The 18,140-nt window shown below is 35.1% G+C and overlaps 1 protein-coding gene across 2 annotated transcripts; it reads left to right on the top strand.

Moving 5' to 3' along the window:
- The first annotated feature begins 205 nt into the window (after positions 1–205).
- Positions 206–11,131, top strand: LOC141456831 (uncharacterized). Of its 2 annotated transcripts, XM_074133125.1 has the most exons (3): positions 206–1,411; positions 5,907–6,170; positions 10,367–11,131. In XM_074133125.1, the coding sequence occupies exons 2-3, from the start codon at positions 5,967–5,969 to the stop codon at positions 10,601–10,603; spliced, it is 441 nt and encodes a 146-aa protein (XP_073989226.1). In that variant the 5' UTR covers positions 206–1,411; positions 5,907–5,966; the 3' UTR covers positions 10,604–11,131. The 2 variants fall into 2 exon arrangements, with proteins under 2 accessions (XP_073989226.1, XP_073989224.1); XM_074133123.1 differs by having other exon boundaries at positions 206–6,170.
- Positions 11,132–18,140: the final 7,009 nt, after the last annotated feature.

The following is an 18,140-nucleotide window of genomic DNA, read 5'->3' as shown; positions in this document are numbered from 1 at the left end:
TTTTCCCTTTTTTCTAAAACTCTGCATCTAAAACTAGCCGATCTAATGTGTACAATGTATGCCTGGCTTAGAAATAGAATGTTAGGTGTAGAAAATAAGGAAATTCCTGTAAAACTAGCTAAGATTTCCTATTTTTCCCTTTTTTCTAAAACTCTGCATCCAAAACTAGCCGACCTAATGTGTACAATGTATGGCTGGTTAAGAAATAGAATGTTAGATACAGAGAATAAGGAAATTCCTGTAAAACTAGCTAAGATTTCCTATTTTTCCCTTTTTTCTAAAACTCTGCAACTAAAACTAGCCGATCTAATGTGTACAATGTATGCCTGGCTTAGAAATAGAATGTTAGGTGTAGAAAATAAGGAATTTCTAGATAAACTAGCAAATATTGTAGTTTCCATTTTTTTAAGATTCATTCTCTGGATTCGAAACTTTCTTTCTTGGCATAACAGCCCAAAAAGACCTTAGCCTTCTTAATTTTCCAATTAAAGGTTCGGGAAATCTTAAGGTTTTGCAGATTAGGGTTGTTGGCCCTTCGCTTAACTCCTGAAACAATGGAGGATCTCTTCCAAGGGAAGATAGCCCTTGGATGAAGTGTGTGTGCCTTGGGGTGCTTGTTTACGTGAATATAGTGAATTGTGTCCCTATTGTACTGTGTAAGTGCAAAGAGTACTGTGCTAGGAACCCGTGGGATTGCAACACCCAGGCAAGCTGCAAGCAACAGTGACCCCCTGCGGTAGTTTGTACATGTGTTTAAGAAAAAATTTTACTTTACCTCTAAAAGTACTTAAAGTAATTGCCAACTTTTTAAAGCGGAGCTTACCGTTCAAGTACCAATTAGGTGTGGTGAACAAGGGCGCAAGCACATACTTTGCTATCAACATTTTTTTCTAACCAATCAAAAGCAGCTACTCGCGAGATTCTAACTGGGGATCTCCGAATTACAAACCAATGTTTCATATCCATTTTATCAACACCCGCACCTACTTCAACTCTGAATAATACTTTTATTAGTCCTCTAAAAGATAGAACAAAAAAGTCGGTAGATTTTGTTATAGGGAACAAAAAAATCGTCTAGCGTAAACACAATTTTGTTGTTTGTAAATATAAAATTGAGGCTCTAGGATGCATGACGCAATTGAAAGCTATGTTACCAACGGAATGTGATGGTGCTCGCACTGGCTTTGCAAACCTAACTTCGTTTTTGGTTGTTAATTAAATTTAGGGCGTCAGGAAAGGATTATTTTTGGCGTCTACTGGGCTTTCAGAACTAGGTCAGCCCTTTAACTTTGACCAGGTGGCTGTCCTGAGAGATACACCCCCCAACTAATATCCTTAGAGCTGGAGAGGACGATACTTGTATGGCTCTTTTCTGTTGGTCAATAGAAATGAGCCACATCGTGTTGGAAAAGTTAGTATGAAAAGCTGAATCCAGGGCGTTTCTCTTTTTTAAGACCAAAGGTCAAAGCATTTTTGATTTCTTTAATTAATTTATTTGTAACATCCAATTGGGAAAAGATACTGCCTCCGGTGGATGCTGTCTCTTTGCCAAGTCTGTCTGCCTTCTTTACATGGAAAATCCGAGCCTTTGTTTTCTTTAATAATTACTCGCTTTCTGCAAGATATGCGGTGGGTCACCGTCTCTCGCTTCTCACAGAAAAAACCGTGGCTTTTGTCTTATTTCATTTTTATGTTCTTTCAATTAAAGTCATGTTTGTCGTTCCAATCGTGATGTATCTATGGTTTCCTTTATTCTTGATTTACCCTGAATGTATAAGCATTTACCTGTGGTTTTTGCGGATATAGCTTTCTGGAAACCCAACGCACTCCCGCGTGAAGTGCCAAAACTTTCAGTATTAGTGTACCAATGTTATTTATGGATTTTGAAGCCAGAAATAAAAGTCATTTAACTAACGAGTTTAACCTAACAAAAAGCAAAAAAAAAAAAAAAAAAAAAACGGACATAACCCATCTAAACAGAAGTAGCCCTTTACAGGTCAACGTGTCGTTGTTGGTCGCAAAATGTGATGAACGGATGGTTGAAAGAGATCTTCAGATAAAATCTTTGGTCGATTAAAAGAGAGTTAAATTCGCACAGATTAAGTGATTGGGCCATGGAGAGGATTTTGGACGATTTGTGAAGAAGAAAACTTAAAATGTTTAGGGCAAATTGTATGAATGAAGGAATTTTGAGTTCTGAAGAAGCAAACACCGAGAATCAGATGGCTAAACGATGCCGAAGAGTATATTAATATTCTGTAGGCAAGAATATGGAGAAGCCGTAACTTTGATGAAAGAGGAGTGCTGAAGAGGGCAACCAAGGTCCTTAGGAGAACTTGATACCAAGGAAAAAATAGAATTCAGAGTGAAATCGAGTGTAACGTCTTTTTACATTTTAAGTAAAGTAAAGTAATTGGCTATTTTTTTAGGCAGGCTTTACGTCCAACTACCAATTAAGTGCCGTGGACGGAGGCGACTAGCAAACATACTTTACTGTAAAATTTATCATATTAACCTTTAAATAAAATACAAGGCCTAAGACCCGGAATCGAACCCACTAAACCAACAATACATCTTAGCATTGCGGGTCTAGCCTATAACCGCCTGACATACTTTACTATAAATTTCTCATATTAACCATTAAATAAAATCCAAAGCCTCTAGACAGGGAATCGAACCCACTAAACCAACAATACATCTTAGCTTTGCGGGTCTAGTATCTTAACCGCTCGGCTACAAGCACCTACATTTTACAAATACTTTCCCAGCTTTTGATTTTGTTTGTTCAAACGTAGATGTTTTTACCAACTGAAATAAACAAATATGTAATTCTTTCATAAATCTGCGTAAATTTTTTTTGTTTTTTTTTACGTTTTAAGTAATTAATCCTTTTTATGATATTAAAAAATATATTTCAGGGACGACTACAGAAAATGTTTTTATCAAGATCCCTGAAAATTAATTTGGAAAACATCCTTTATATTTTAAATAAAACATAAACAAAAAATAAAACTTTTTAGAGGGTAGAAAAAAGTTGTTGTTAAAAAAATATGTTGCGGACCATTCATACGCCCATCTCTTCCTGCAATCCCGGGGCTTCTTACTTATTTTTAAACTCCTAGATTTTAATACTTAATTCTTTCCACCATAGTTAATGCACTGTTTTACCCACTTGAAAACTTTCCCCCTTCGTTTCTGCCAAAAATCAAAGTCGATTCCAAACAGTTCTCTCTCCCCATTCAAAAATCCACTTATTCCACAAGCTTTCTGCAATTCTTCCCACACGTTTCAAGCGCCGCTTGCCGTGCCGTCCATCTTAGGCAGTGAGGGCACTCTCGAGTCTTAAGAGCCTACTACGGCTGTTATCACTGGATGGTTACCGTTCACGAAATCATGATAATGTATGAATAAAAATGAATTAATTATCCTGGGACTATTGTCCCTTAAGAATAAAAACATATACAGTTTGGAGGATTGATTTGGCCTGTATTTTATATATTTTTATACAAAAAATAGGCAAGTATTTACAAAAAAATAAGAATTAAAATTAAGGAAATAAATGGAATCAATTATTATTTCGGAGGAAGCTGGATAGAAAGGAGATAATTGAACAGAAGGGATTAAAGATGGAAAGGGTAGATTAGATTAGATTGTATTAGAAGGGCGGTTCCACCAAAAAGGGGAAGGAACGCAGACAATCCATTGTTCCCCGCCCACCCCTCATTTCATAAGAGACACCGGGGCTTCAAGACCAATAAATTCGTCTAAGAGTTTCCGGATAGCAAAACAGTAAACTAATAAAGTAGTGACCAGGACTCTAGGGAGCATGGCGACTCAATCGCCACAGTGCACTGGAATAAACCAAGAAAGTTCTGGTAAAGATTACCAGATGCCAGAATCACCTGTCGGGGAAACATTAAACCTCCCGAAGCGCGAGAAATCCTAGTTTTAGAATAAACTGGGGCACACCTCTACAAAGTGCCGCACAGTCTCATTGAATTCACCACATCCAGCGCAAATTGGCGACTGGGTGAGGTCGCATTTAAAAACAATGGTTCGCAAATTCGCATGTCCCCTCAAAACCTGAACACCAACTGATGGAAAGGGTAGGAGCATGGCGGACAGATGAAGGTAAGGAGTTCTAGAATGATGTAGCGCGTATCAGGAAAGATTTTTCAAAGGATGCTTGAGCTTAGCTTCAATATCACCAGAAAGACCGGCCATACACTAAGCAACCATAGTCGAAATGGGGGAATATAAGAGAGGAAACTAGGAGTTGCCTAGGAGTTGATTTGAAAAAGGTGACAGGAACTATCAAACTGTTTGCGCGCTAAATCATTACTTCCGGGAAACGCTCAGTTTTAAAAATAAGGCGCGATTGTAAGGCTTTTTTTTTTTGTAGTAATAAAATAGAGCTTCAATGTACTTCATAAGCATGTAATATTTATATATAAAAAAATAAAAAGTTGTAGAAGAAGCCTTAGAAGTGTAATGCTGTAATGCGATTTAGTTTCCTATCAACGAATATATAATGAAGGGAAATATGTGAAGCCATCAGTTCAGAAAGTTGGCAGTGCCGTGATTGAAGAGCAGCTGTGCCAGACATCCTTGTACCTTCCTTAAGTGCATATTTGCACTTAAATATACGACCCTATAGAGAGGCAGCAGCGTTCCTGGCTCCAGTCTTACCCGTTTATGGGGAAATCACTGCTCAATAACTTGCCACTTTATCTTGTAAACTGTTCCCTAACTTTCTCCTTCATCTTCTTACACCTTTACTTCAAGCTTTTATAAAATAAAGGGGAAAACGATATTTATTACCCCTCTTCTACCATAGCATCAAAGTGATTTAATATTAAAGCAAGCTGGTACAGGGAAAAAAAAACTAGCTACTTCAATGTAACTTTGAAAAAATTGCTAACGATTTAAAATTGTAATTTTTGTATTGGTTAGTAAGGTAGTTAAATTTAAAAAAATAGAATCTTTTTAGCTTTACCAGTTAAGCGTGGAATTTAGTTCTAATAACCCCCCCCCCCCCACAGTGTGCGGAATTAAAATCAGACAATGACGTGTATACACGTGGCAGAACGCAGGGCAAAAACAACCAGAAGGTTACAACAGTCGTAATAGTCACTGCAAGCGTCTTTTTCTGCAATCTCTCTGGGGCTTACAGATTACAGAGCATTCTGTGCTCATTCAAAATCTTGCACTGCTTCACATCTTGCATTGCTCTAGTTAACTAGGGACGCACAAGAGATTTTACAAGGAAGAAAAGAGCTCTTTGAAGTCTGTGCAAAATGAAATCAGCTCGTACTGAGGTCTTGAATCTCTATCTAAGGTAAAAAAAACGGCATTGCACAAGGGTTGAGAGCTTCTATTTGTGTGCGTAATTCCCCAATCTCTAATGCGGAGACCAAACATGTAGCAACCACTTATCCATTTGGCTGGCTCCCACTGCAGTTCTATTAGGTAAGATAAAGGAAACATCCCACCAAATAATATTCTTATTGTATTTTATTAAAATTTCGAGTTTGTATAGTTAATGACAATTTTATATTTTTCACAAAGAGGATAAACGTAGAACGCACCGTAATAGAGATTTGGTTGGACGTGTATACACGATAGATCCTAAACACACAAATAGATCTGTGAGAGGCGTTAGATTTTCTTTTATTATGGCACAAGAAAATGTAATGCACAATCCTGTATCAATAATTTGGTAAGGAAGAGTTAAATGAACCAATAGAATCGCAAGTTAAAAGAAAATTCCTAAACTGCACTATTTTTTCATCTTTAATTTCACCCCCCCCCCGTCGTAACGCTCATGTCCATTGCATCACTAACCGCTTTCCCGATATCAAACCGATTTTTGTTTTTTTTATATTAAAATTCTTCAATTTTCCCAGATACTTTTTTGCTTCTCACTACCTATCACCTGGTGTGGTCCCGCTGATGAGTGCTATATCATGCAGACTACTGATCCAAGAACACCTTGCTACATTAGTGTGAATCCTCAGCTTCAACCAGAACCAATACCCACATTCGTCTACGCCTACAATCTGCCCAAAGCGACAACAGTAATGCCGTGTCCAGTTGTTCAAACATTAGACTCACAAGCTGCATGCTATCTGATGCCGAAGACTAAAGACGATCCTGCTTATTATTTAAGGGTAAATATAGTTACTTAAATGTATTTGAAAGGGATAGAATAAACTGAATAAAAGATACAACTTAAGATCTACTTAATGAGGAAAAACTATATGAAAACTGTGCAAAAACGAAGGAAAAACTGGAAACTAGTAGCTAGTTTGGATCAAAACGGTTGTTTTGGGATGATGAGCACTTCGATGAAGGTCGAATGTAGTTGTTACAACTAAGATCGACCTATTTAGGAAAAACGATGTAAAGAAACGAAGGAAAAACTGGAAACTAACAGCTAGATTGGTCAGAATAAGGTTGTTTTGGGGTGATGAACACCACTATTAAGGTCGAGTATAGTTGTTGCAACTAAGATCGACCTATTTAGGAAATACGGTGTAAAGAAACGATGGAAAAACTCGAAACAAATAGCTAGTTTGGTCAGAATAAGGTTGTTTTGGGGTGATGATCACCTCGATGTAGGTCGAATGTACTTGTTACAACTAGGATCGACCTATTTAGGAAAAACAATGTAAAGAAACGAAGGAAAAATTGGAAACTAATAGCTAGTTTGGTCAGAATAAGGTTGTTTTGGGGTGATGATCACCTCGATGTAGGTCGAATGTACTTGTTACAACTAAGATCGACCTATTTAGGAAAAACAATGTAAAGAAACGAAGGAAAAATTGGAAATTAATAGCTAGTTTGGTCTGAATAAAGTTGTTTTCGGGTGATGATCGCCGCTATTAAGGTCGAGTGTAGTTGTTACAACTAAGATTGACCAATTTATGAAATACGATTTAAAGAAACGAAGGAAAACTGAAAACTAATAGCTAGTTTGGTCAGAATAAGGTTGTTTTGGGGTGATGATCACCTCTGTTAAGGTTGAGTACAGTTGTTACTACGAAGATCGACCTATTTAGGAAAAACATTGTAAAGAAACTAAGGAAAAACTGGAAACTAACCACTAACATAGTACCAGTAAGGTGGTTTTGTAGTGACAACCACCTTTATAAGGGTCTACTTTACAAGTATGCTGTGTTCTATAGAACCCCTGCTCGAGTGATTCTTTAATTTTTCATCGATTAGAATTACTTAAGTGCAGAATGAGAGTGTGTGAGTGAGAGGAGTGGAGCGAACGTGAGGTCGAGGGTAAGCGCTCTGATTTTAGAGAACCGAAAATGCTTCTAATCATTTCCAATCTAAAATTTAAATTTGTATAAATTACTTTATTCAAGCGAGAGAGGCTCAATAATTATATTGGCCGTCATAACTGTAAAACCTTCGTCCATACTCTTTGTTAATCGTTTTGATTGCAGATTATCCATGAGCAGATTTAAATTTAATTTCAGCTTAATCCTGTTCCCTCTTCAAACTAATCCTTATCGATTAATTATAGATATTAATAATTAACCAAATAAGTTGGGTATTTGTTTTTTTTTTTCACTTTATTTTTATATTTACAACTGCAACAATTGTTGTACCAAGTAAATCTGATCTTATTGGTTCAGTTCTCTTGAAAAGTCATGGTTGGAGCAATCACCAACTGGCGAAACTCCTTCACAATGATTTAATCACAACAGATCTCTAGGCCATTTTCGCTTCAGTCGACGAGGAGGATTGTCTGGAAGGTTTAGAGAGGAGAGTTGTTGGACAAGAGGATTAGGATGGAGAGCTAGGAGGCTGTGAAATTTACGGTAGCGAGACTTTATTAGGTCAGTGACGAAAGGGATGTGAAGGTCGGTGTGTATTGTAAGGTTAGAGATGTAGGAAGGAGCATTCAGGATTTTCCGTAGGATTTTTGACTGTAGTGTCTGCAGGCGTTTGGAGTTAGAAGTTCCAAACTGGAAAGCAAGTATACTTTCTAGTAGCCTTGAAAAGTATTGTAACGAAGTTAGTTGACCTGGGCGGAGAAGAAAGGCCTAGATTGTTCTAGAGGTTGAACGATTAAAGTCAGTAACAGGCCGCCACTGCATAAACAAAAGGGGCGGTATCTACTTGTGGCAGAAAAGAAAGGCCTAGATTGTTCTAGGGGTTAAGCGACTAAAGCCGGTAACAGGCCACCACTGTGTAGACAAAAGGGCCGGTCTATACCTGAACTAGAAAGGAAAGGGCTAGATTGTTCAAGGAGTTAGTGACCTGTGTAAAAGCCAGCTAAGAGAAAGGCCTCAGTTGGGGTGGTGGCATATGTGTTTCCCAGCCAGTGATTGACAGGTGAGAGTGAGACAGACGGAGTTGGAGAGAGACGGAGAATGGGAGGAGGCGGCTCACAGCTGAGGTGGTGGCAGTATGTTTTCTCCAGCCAATGAACGTCAGGAGGGCGTGGAAACTTATGCTCAGAGAGTTGGAGGAGGGCAGTCCCAGTTGGAGGGAGGCACGCAGTTAAAAGGAGGCCGACACAGCTGGAGAAGTCAGTTTTCAATTGAGTTTTTAAGCAAGTTTTAAGGAGTTATTAGAGTTTATAGTTATTAGTCAAGTTTATTAGTTAGTCTTGGAGAGTCAGTGTTGCGGAGTGCTTCAGTGGTAGCTAGTTGGGCAATTAGACAGTTGATGAGTAGAGCTGTGTTAGTGCAGCTGAGACTAGTGCAATTCGGTGCAGTGCGGACCAGTGGTCAGTCGGGGAACAGTTTTGTGGCGTTACGAAGTGAGTAAGTAACAGTAAACTGTTGTGACTGTTGTAAATGGTGACTGTAATGAATAGCGTTAGTTGCTAGTAAATGTTAATGTGAGTAATGTTAACGTGTTAATAAATCAGGTTATTTCTTACAACTTTAGCGAGTTTTATTATTTAATCAAACCCACATATTATTAAAATAACTAGTGGCAGGCACTAGTTGTGTAAGGAAAGTTTTTTTGGGAAAAACATTACAATATGATATTGTTTTATGAGAGGTGCTGGGAACGATACTATACTTTTATTCTGATACTATAGGCTCAAAATGGAGAACGCTCGAAACTACCCACCATTGAACTTCTCCAAAATCAAAAAAATAAATTCACAATTTTTGCACTGGTTTTGATACAATCTAAAATACTCCATTGTATAAATAGTGATCATTTTAATGTATCCAATGTGGCAATCCATTTTGATGAAGTTTCTAGGCACTGGTTAGAAATGGAGCGGCCATTCCATTTAATAATCCTAGTTATATAATCATGGGCAATATTACAGACCGCGTCTTAAGCAATGCCTTGGAGTATGACTACGGTGACCATTATTTTTGTATCAAAAAACTGGACAAGGAGCAAAAAAAAAAACCTATAAAAAATATTAATACGTTTATTAACTCGAGATCGGTTATTACAAAACAATGGCCATATAATATGGCCCATATACAGCCGAAACTGAGCGACTACTTGCACTATACACTTATTAATTGGTAACAAAATGTAAATAGTAACTCTTGTAAATAGAAAAAATAGTCAGGCTTTTAAAATTACATCAGATTTGGTTTTAATGTCACATTCTTTAAAACTATACTAACGACAAGTAAAATACAAATATATCTAATTTTCACAATATGAAGGTCAGATCTTAACAAAATCATATATAAATCTTAGAAAAATATTCGTATTTTCATTAATTACATTGAGTATAATTTAAATTACAGTGCAAAACAGTACAAATAAATAGAAAACAGGACATTTATGCTTAAAAAAAAAAGGACAGCGTATTAAAAAACAGTACTGCCCTGCCAAAAACAGTACGAATGGTCACCGTAAGTATGACAAATACTGGGAAACATTCTTTTTGTTTCTGGACATAGTTGAACAGAATGGCATCTGCCATAAAAAAAAGAAAAAAAAAAGTTTAAGACGTAACGGTGCCTGCAGAATCTGAGAGAAATTTTCAGATACTACACCACGTAGCTAACTGCCATTTAAGGAAGCTTTCAATTACTGGGAAGTGACCAGATACTGGAGTAAAATTTACCTACATTTCGTATGCTGAGATTTTTTTCAGTTAACGTGATCAATAGGATGCTAACTGAGTAATAGATGTTTAAGAAAAATGCATTACGCTGTAATTCCACTATCGCAACTATCTTGTCTAAACTCTTGCAAATCTCTAATTTAAATTCACACGTAAATGTTTTGTAAATAAATTGTAATATTTGAAAATAATGTAAGCAGACTTTTTTATGACGTTGTTCAAGCTAATAAAAGAATTCAACACACACCTGAATATTTCCTAAAATTCCTATCTTATAAACATTTCTCTGCCTAGGTACCATTGCCGCCTAAAGCGGATGAGCTGGACTTATCTCCAGAAGGTCTAAGTAAGCTGAGAGAAGAAAGAAAGAAGCCTCTAGGCAAAGCATCAATGTCAGCTTCCGCTACTTCAGAAGAACCGGAAACACCAACAACTGTACAAGTTGACGATGATAATTTTCAATTACCTGGTTTAGAGCCTGAAACTAAAACAATAAACTTTAATCAAGTATATGGTTTACCGGATGCATAGTTATTTTATTCTGTTTTAAAGTTGGCTGTGGATTTTATAAAACTATTAAATCCAAATTAATGTATTAAATAAATAAATAAATTGTAGTTACTTGCTTTAAAGTTATATTAAAGTCACAAACCACGATCTCATTTTAATCTTATTTTATTGAGAACTCTGTGCCAAAGAGTATGATTCATTCGATTTTCTTTAAAGAAAAGCTTTCACTCGATTTAGGATGAACAAGATTTCTCAGGTCTTAACTGGGAAAAAAAAGGAAAAATGGATACAGACTTACGAGAATTTTCATAATTTCCCAATGTTTTTTGATTGGCCATTTCACTGACCATTATCTCACTTCGTATTGTTTTATTCCAGTTTTAGAAATATAATCGCTTGATTCAGTACAAAGATGCCGGTCTTAATTTAAGACGAAAACCAAATTTTCCTAAAATACTCCATAAAGTCTGTATATCTGCGCAATGAAAGAATGTACATGATGGTTATGAACTAAAATGTGGGTTTACTAAATCTGAATATACTCCGTTAACTAACTAGGATAGCCCCAATGTATTTGGACCTAAGAGAAGTATTCATGACAGCAAAACGTTTCAATCTGAACCGAATCAAACCCACCAACTCTAACCAAAGTACCAATCCTCTCATCATACCATCGGATGATCATACTATGATTATGTACCCAACCTTACATTATACACTGATCTCAATATTCCTCTCATCTCCATACAGATGCTACATTCCTCTACAACAGAAGCAAACTCCAAGCTTACTCTAATCCATGAGCACTAATACTCTTATTCTCTCACATGATCGCCCCAGAAATCACACTAAGACGGTGTCGATGACACCGCCCTGAACTTGTAACTGCCCAATTCTATTCATGAATGAATTAATCCCATTCAAGGCAGCCCAAGGTTACAATCGCATATATAAAGATCGTATTTTATAGTGGTATTTGCAGTTGTGAATATCAATAATTTTTTTTAAAAAAAAACACTAATAGTATTAGGAAAAGTAATTATTATATGAACAAAAAGTCTGAATTAACCATAATGTGTCCAGATCAAAAATAAAACTGCCCGAAGGCTTTTTTTTTTTCAGAATAAAACAGTTTGCATATCCTAGGGATTTGGAACAGCATATTTCCGATGAAATTTTAAATTAGGAAATTGGATACGTTCTTATTCCTTCCCTCTCTTTTGCAGGAACAGGAAGTAGAAGCTAATTTAGTCTTCAATAAGTTGCTCATATTAATATTGAAACAAGAAAAACAATCTTGAACAAAGTGGAATTGTCTAACAGGCAGAATTCTAGAAAAATAAAGCTTTTGCTAAAAATAGATGCCTGAGAAATATTGAAATTGAAATTGAAATTTATTTATTGCTTTTAAAATACAATTTTACAGCAAGAGTTCAGTTATTAAACAGTAATAAAAAATAAAAACAGAAATAAAATAAACGAATAAGAATTAATAATATGCGTTTCTTTTCCTTTTTTTTTGATAAAACAAAGTTATTTATCCATCATAAATATACATAAATACATTTATTTAAACTAAATTTTCCTTCTTTTTTTTCGTAGTTTAACTTAAGAACAGAAATATTTCATAACGTTGTTGATATTATAGATTAATAGATTACATATTAGATAGAGAACAGTTCGAAGTGCAGACATAAATCACTTTTAAAGAAAAAAATAAATTCCAACTTATTACCCACATAAACACAGATAACAAATTTACTTATTTTTTCATTATTTATTAATTATAATTATTATTTGCTTGTAGCCACTGTTTTAGTTTATTTCTTATTTCCAAACATTTTTTAACATAATTATATAAATTGATAACTAAATCCATATTGGAACAATTTAATATACTTTCAAGAAAGTCAAGTTCTGTTTCATTAGTTAACAATGTAAATTTACTAAAATATTTTGCTCTATACGCATCAAAGGTCTTACAATCTAGCAAGAAGTGTGTAATTGAATCCGGTGAACTATTACAAAGCGCGCACTGGGTTTCAGGTCTGAATTCATAATTTTTATCTTTTATTATTATTCTGGGGAACTTATCACTTGCTAAACGGATTTGAGAAATTACTCTTACACATTTAATTGGCGCATTCACCAAAAGATAAGACTGTTTACAATTATAATTACTAATAAATCGAATATAATTATTAAATCTAGCGTTGTAGAGTTTTTCAATGTCCTTACAAGAGAGATACAATTTAAAAGCATTAATTAAGCCACTTCTATTTCTAATTAATTCACTGTAATCTTGTGACTCCCAGAGATTTATTGCACCAATTTTTTCCAATGACAATTTTAAATATATGCACCAATTAAAAGGAATCTGCTTAGAATTTATTAACTTTAATAGCCTGTTAAAACATAATTTCGGAATGCGATCGTTTTCCATTTTGAGTAGAACTATCCACCATCCGATCATCCTTTTAAAGATAAAGAAATCTAAGTGAATTCTACTGACTTCATGTCGCAGCAAGGCATCGGGAGTCGATTTTGGAAGTAAAAGAAGAGACTTAAAATACTTTATTTGTACTTTTTCCAAAATATCTCCGTAAGGGGCAGATCAAACTTCTCCACAGTACAAAAGTACGCTAGCCACCATACTATCAAAAAGAATTTCCTTAGTTTCCCATGAATCCGATTTCCCCTTAGATAATAACTGTTTAACTTTTGTAGCTGCCGCTATGCCTAGTGTTTTATTATGTTCTGCTGTTTTTCTAAATTTCCCACTAGTTGTGAAAGTGATCCCGAGGTACCTGAATTCCCTGACTAATTCCACTTCCTTCCCATCAAAAACGAACTTCCTCTGTTGATCTAGTTTCCCTCCTTTTTGAAAAGGTAAAATTTTAGTTTTATCAATATTAACATTTAGTGCGTTTTGCTTACAATATTTATTTAGGAGATCCAATTTGAACTGTGCGTCTATCCAAGAGTGCCCCAACAGTACAATATCATCAGCGTATAAGAGTATAAACACATCTTGTCTTTCATTTATACTAAGCCCTACTGCACCGTGATCCCTGAAAAAATCTACGATATCCGCGATGAACAAAGAGAACAAAAGAGGATGCCTGAGAAATATGAATTTAATAAAAACAAAAAGCCCATTGAATTGATTTTAATCTATTAAAAGTGAAACTAAACTGAAAATTTTATTGATATTTATCAACAGATACTCAAACAGAACAAATTTTATAAATAGTACAAAATTGGATGGACGGAAATTATATTGACTTTCACTTAATTTTGGTTCGCAAAGAGAGGAAATAAAAAAAAAAAGGAAAAAAGAAAAAGAAGATGAAAGTTTAGTAAAGTTTTTCTTTTATGGTAACTTGAATTGGGAAAGACAGCCTGCATTACATATCTGTAGACCACCGGTAGAGTGAGCTAATTATGGTATTTCCTGGCTCCTGACCTCCAATCCTGGAACTTATTCTGCATTAACATCTGGAGACCGCCCAGGAAAACAGGATTGATATGGCCATTCTATAAATAGCCTTATACCAATTCCCTCTAAAAAGAAGAGGGTACATCCTCCCCCAATGTCCAATTTTTACGAAGACTTTATGGGTAAGTTGTACACATTAAAGCTGGAAAATCCGGAGCGCATTAAAGTTACTCAACTTAGTTGGAAAAAACTTTAATAGTTAAGTACTTTTACAAACTTACAAATTCGATATCTTCAAAATTAAAGGTGCTAGGCCAGGGGTCGGCAACCTATTTCAAGTAGAGAGCCATTTCTCCTTAAATAATTTTAATAAATCTTACCAAGAGCCGCAAGGATGATAGTGTGTAAACAACTCTGTAGATCATTTGTATTCACAAATTATTATTTTATGATATCCAATAACATTTAAATGTTTTATATATTTATATTCACATATTGCAAAGTAAATAAACAAATAAGTAATAACTAAACCTGTATTTGAATGAAAATGGAGGCAGTCCTGTATATTACGTACTGTATTTTAATATAACTCTATTCAATTTCAAACCTACCACATTTAAAATTCTTTTTGAAAAAATATCTTTACTTTAATAAATGAAATTTTCATTTATTTCAATAAAATTGAAATATACAATTTATTCTGGACAGGCTGAAGAGCCACAAAATTTGGATAAAAGAGCCGCATGCGGCTCGCGAGCCACGGGTTGCCGACCCCTGTGCTAGGTCATTTCAAAATCTGGTATTTATTAATCATATTGTATTTCAATTTTTTTAACTGGTTATCAAAGAGAAAGAAGAGCACGCGATAGGTCATTTTGATGTATTTTTTCATCCTCTTTCTACTAAAAATATTGCCAAGGCCGTAAAGCTAGTATTTTTCTTAATATCGGGAAATAAGTCGTTTTCCGAGTGTTTTCTCTAAGAAAAATCAAATGTTAAGAGCTTTAGATCTTAAAGGATCAAACTTATTCCTTAATTTATCAAATAATGCTCTTTACTCAACTTGTTAAGCATGTACTGTGTCTTCAAAGGTGCCTCCACAGATACAGAGAGCAGTTGATAACCTCCTGGCTAACCTGGCTAGCGAGTCAGAGAAGGCACCTTTGAAGGCACAGTACAAGCTTCACAAGTTGAGTAAAGTGCATTATTTGATAAATTAAGGAATAAGTTGGATCCTTTGCATGAAAGATATTGATCACTTAAATATATGGCAGGAGGTTTCCAATGTTTTTGGTAATTAAACGCAACTCTCCCAAAATTACCAAATAGTTATTAAACCTTCTTGTTTGTAACAGATGTAAAATTAATTTTTAGCCATTTTGTGTATGCTTGAGAAACATCTAAAGCTCTTAACATTTGATTTTCCTTACAAAAATCACTCGGAAAACGACTTATTTCCCGTTAGTAAGAAAAATACTAGCTTTACTGCCTTGGCAATATTTTTGGTAGAAAGGGGATGAAAAAATACATAAAAAATGACCTATCGCGTTCTCTTCTTTCTCTTTGATAACAAGTTAAAAAATTGATATATGGTTAATAAATACCAGATTTTGAAATGGCCTAGCACCTTTAATTTTAAAGATATCGAATTGTGGTTTCCGGTTCCTTTCATAACTTTTTATACTCTTTAAAACTGTATATATGAAAATGGGGGTCAACTGCGAACCCTCACTTTTGGTCGCGCGTCAGCCGCGTATGCAGGCAGGAATCTAAAATCAAGTCACATATTCTGAAACTAGAGGTTACAGGCAACAACTTTTTCCTCTACCATTTTTTGCTCAGATCAACCGTTTAAGCATGAAATGCATTTGAGCCGTCTTAAAATGAACACCCTGTATGTAAGTTAGGCTTAGATCGGAATTGATCAGATTAGTTGTTTGTAGAGGAGATACTGGGCCATTACCGGAAATGCAGTTCATGTCAGCGGACTACATCATTGCCTTCAATAAATATGTCAAAAATTGAGAAATAAATATGTGAATATGATTTGAATAAAGTAAATAAATTAATAAATAATAGATTTAAGCGCGAAACTCGTATAATATGTTGTAATTGTAGTACGATATTTAAATAATGCATGTATATAATTTAATCCATTACATGTAATATATTTATGAAGCATCTAGTATTAATAAACTCTCCCTTAGTTGGGTTACTCCCAAGAAACCAAACTATTTGTATTTGTTCTACTTGTACCAAGAAGAAAAAGTATCAAAATATAAATTTCTTATGAACTTACCAGTATCTTAATATTGTTACAAAACAAGTATAAGAAGTTAGGGATAAATATGCAAATAAAGATTCCTGCATATTGCGAGCTTGGAAGTTACAAATTATTATATGTGAGATGTGCAACTTGTTTGGGTACGAACTTCATGGGTATAGGAGAGAACTTTATACAGAGTGCAGAACTTATTCCCAATGGGAATAGGACTTAGATTTCTCTAGTAGTATTGTACATCGAAGTTGGTCGGCAAATGGAAACCGAAAAGTTTTGTGAAAAATATCACTGCCATTGTTATAAAGAAGTTGGAGGAGCAAAAAAGAAGGTCTGTGGCAATATGGAGCTAACTCCATCTTCTTGTAAAAACTTCTTACCTACATATGTCAACTTGGCATTCTGGCAATGCTTTTAATGGGCCTTAATATTATGTAGGTGGTAAATATGTACATTCTGCGGGTACTAGCACCAAAAAATAGGAAAACCTAAACTTGCAGCTAAACACAGAAAACCTCCAACAAAATTATGCTTAAAGTTGTCTTTACCATCTTTAATTAAATGTCAATAAGAATTAAATAAAGAAAAATAGCTGAAAAGAAGTACAGATTTAGTTTTTAGCGAATATACAGGGTGTTCATTTTGAGGCGGCTCAAATGCATTTCATGCTTAAACGGTTGATCTGAGCAAAAAATAGTAGACTGTGCCTTCAAAGATGCCTCCTCTGGCTCGCAAGCCAGGTTAGCCAGGAGGTTATCAACTGCTCTCTGTATCTGAGGAGGCACCTTTGAAGGGCACACGTGTACTGGGCCTTCAAAGTTGCGTAAATAATGCACAAGCTGCGTAAAGTGCATTATTTGATAAATTAAGGAATAAGTTTGGTCCTTTACATGGAAGATATTGATCACTTAAATAAGTGGCAGGTTTCCAATTTTTTTTAGTAATTAAACCCAACTCTCCCAAAATTACCAAAAAATTATTAAATCTTCTTGTTTATAACAGATGTAAAATTATAAAATTGAAATTGATTAATAAATACCATATTTTGAAATGGCCTAGCACCTTTAATTTTAAAGATATCGAATTGTGGTTTCCGGTTCCTTTCATAACTTTTTATACTCTTTAAAACTGTGTATATGAAAATGGGGGTCAACTGCGAACCCTCACTTTTGGTCGCGCGTCTGCAGCGTATGCGGGCACGAATCTACAATCAAGTCACATATTCTGAAACTAGAGGTGACGGGCAACAAATTTTACCTCTTACCATTTCTTGCTCAGATCAACCGTTTAAGCATGAAATGCATTTCAGCCGTCTTAAAATGAACACCCTGTATAATAATACTACTTTTTAGTATGGATCCCGATTTTCTGTAAAATTCTATCGCGTAAACCTGAGATAAGAGGAAGTCGTGAAAATGCTTACGTCATATTATTATTCCCCCTGAAAGGAATTATAATGCAAGGAGCGATGTCAATACTCTTTGGCCTTCCTCAATATTGTTCAAGATCGATTGTTTGTGGAAAATATTATTTAGATATTCTATAAATAACCTATCCAAATGTTTACCAACAGATTTCCACTAGCACTTTAAAGAAAACATGATATACTCTGCAACGCGAGTCATTCGTTGCAATCACCAAATTCGCGATCTTTTCTTGGTTTATTCTCAAAAAGATTACTAAAGAACTTGGACTGTTTCTAACTTCATTCGCTTCCAAAGAGTTATTGATAAAAACAAACTAGCGAAGTTATTTTTCAAATGTCTTAATTACACAAAGCTAATCACCTATTTGTTAATAAACAGACCGTATAGACGTAATGTGATTTACAAATTAAATTT

The sequence above is a fragment of the Rhodnius prolixus genome, unplaced genomic scaffold (assembly GCF_049639745.1).
Source record: "Rhodnius prolixus isolate KJV_2025 unplaced genomic scaffold, Rpr scaffold_10, whole genome shotgun sequence".
Classification (NCBI taxonomy): Eukaryota; Metazoa; Arthropoda; class Insecta; order Hemiptera; family Reduviidae; genus Rhodnius; species Rhodnius prolixus.
Note: the sequence above shows the minus strand (reverse complement) of the source record. Positions and strands in the feature narration are given on the sequence as shown.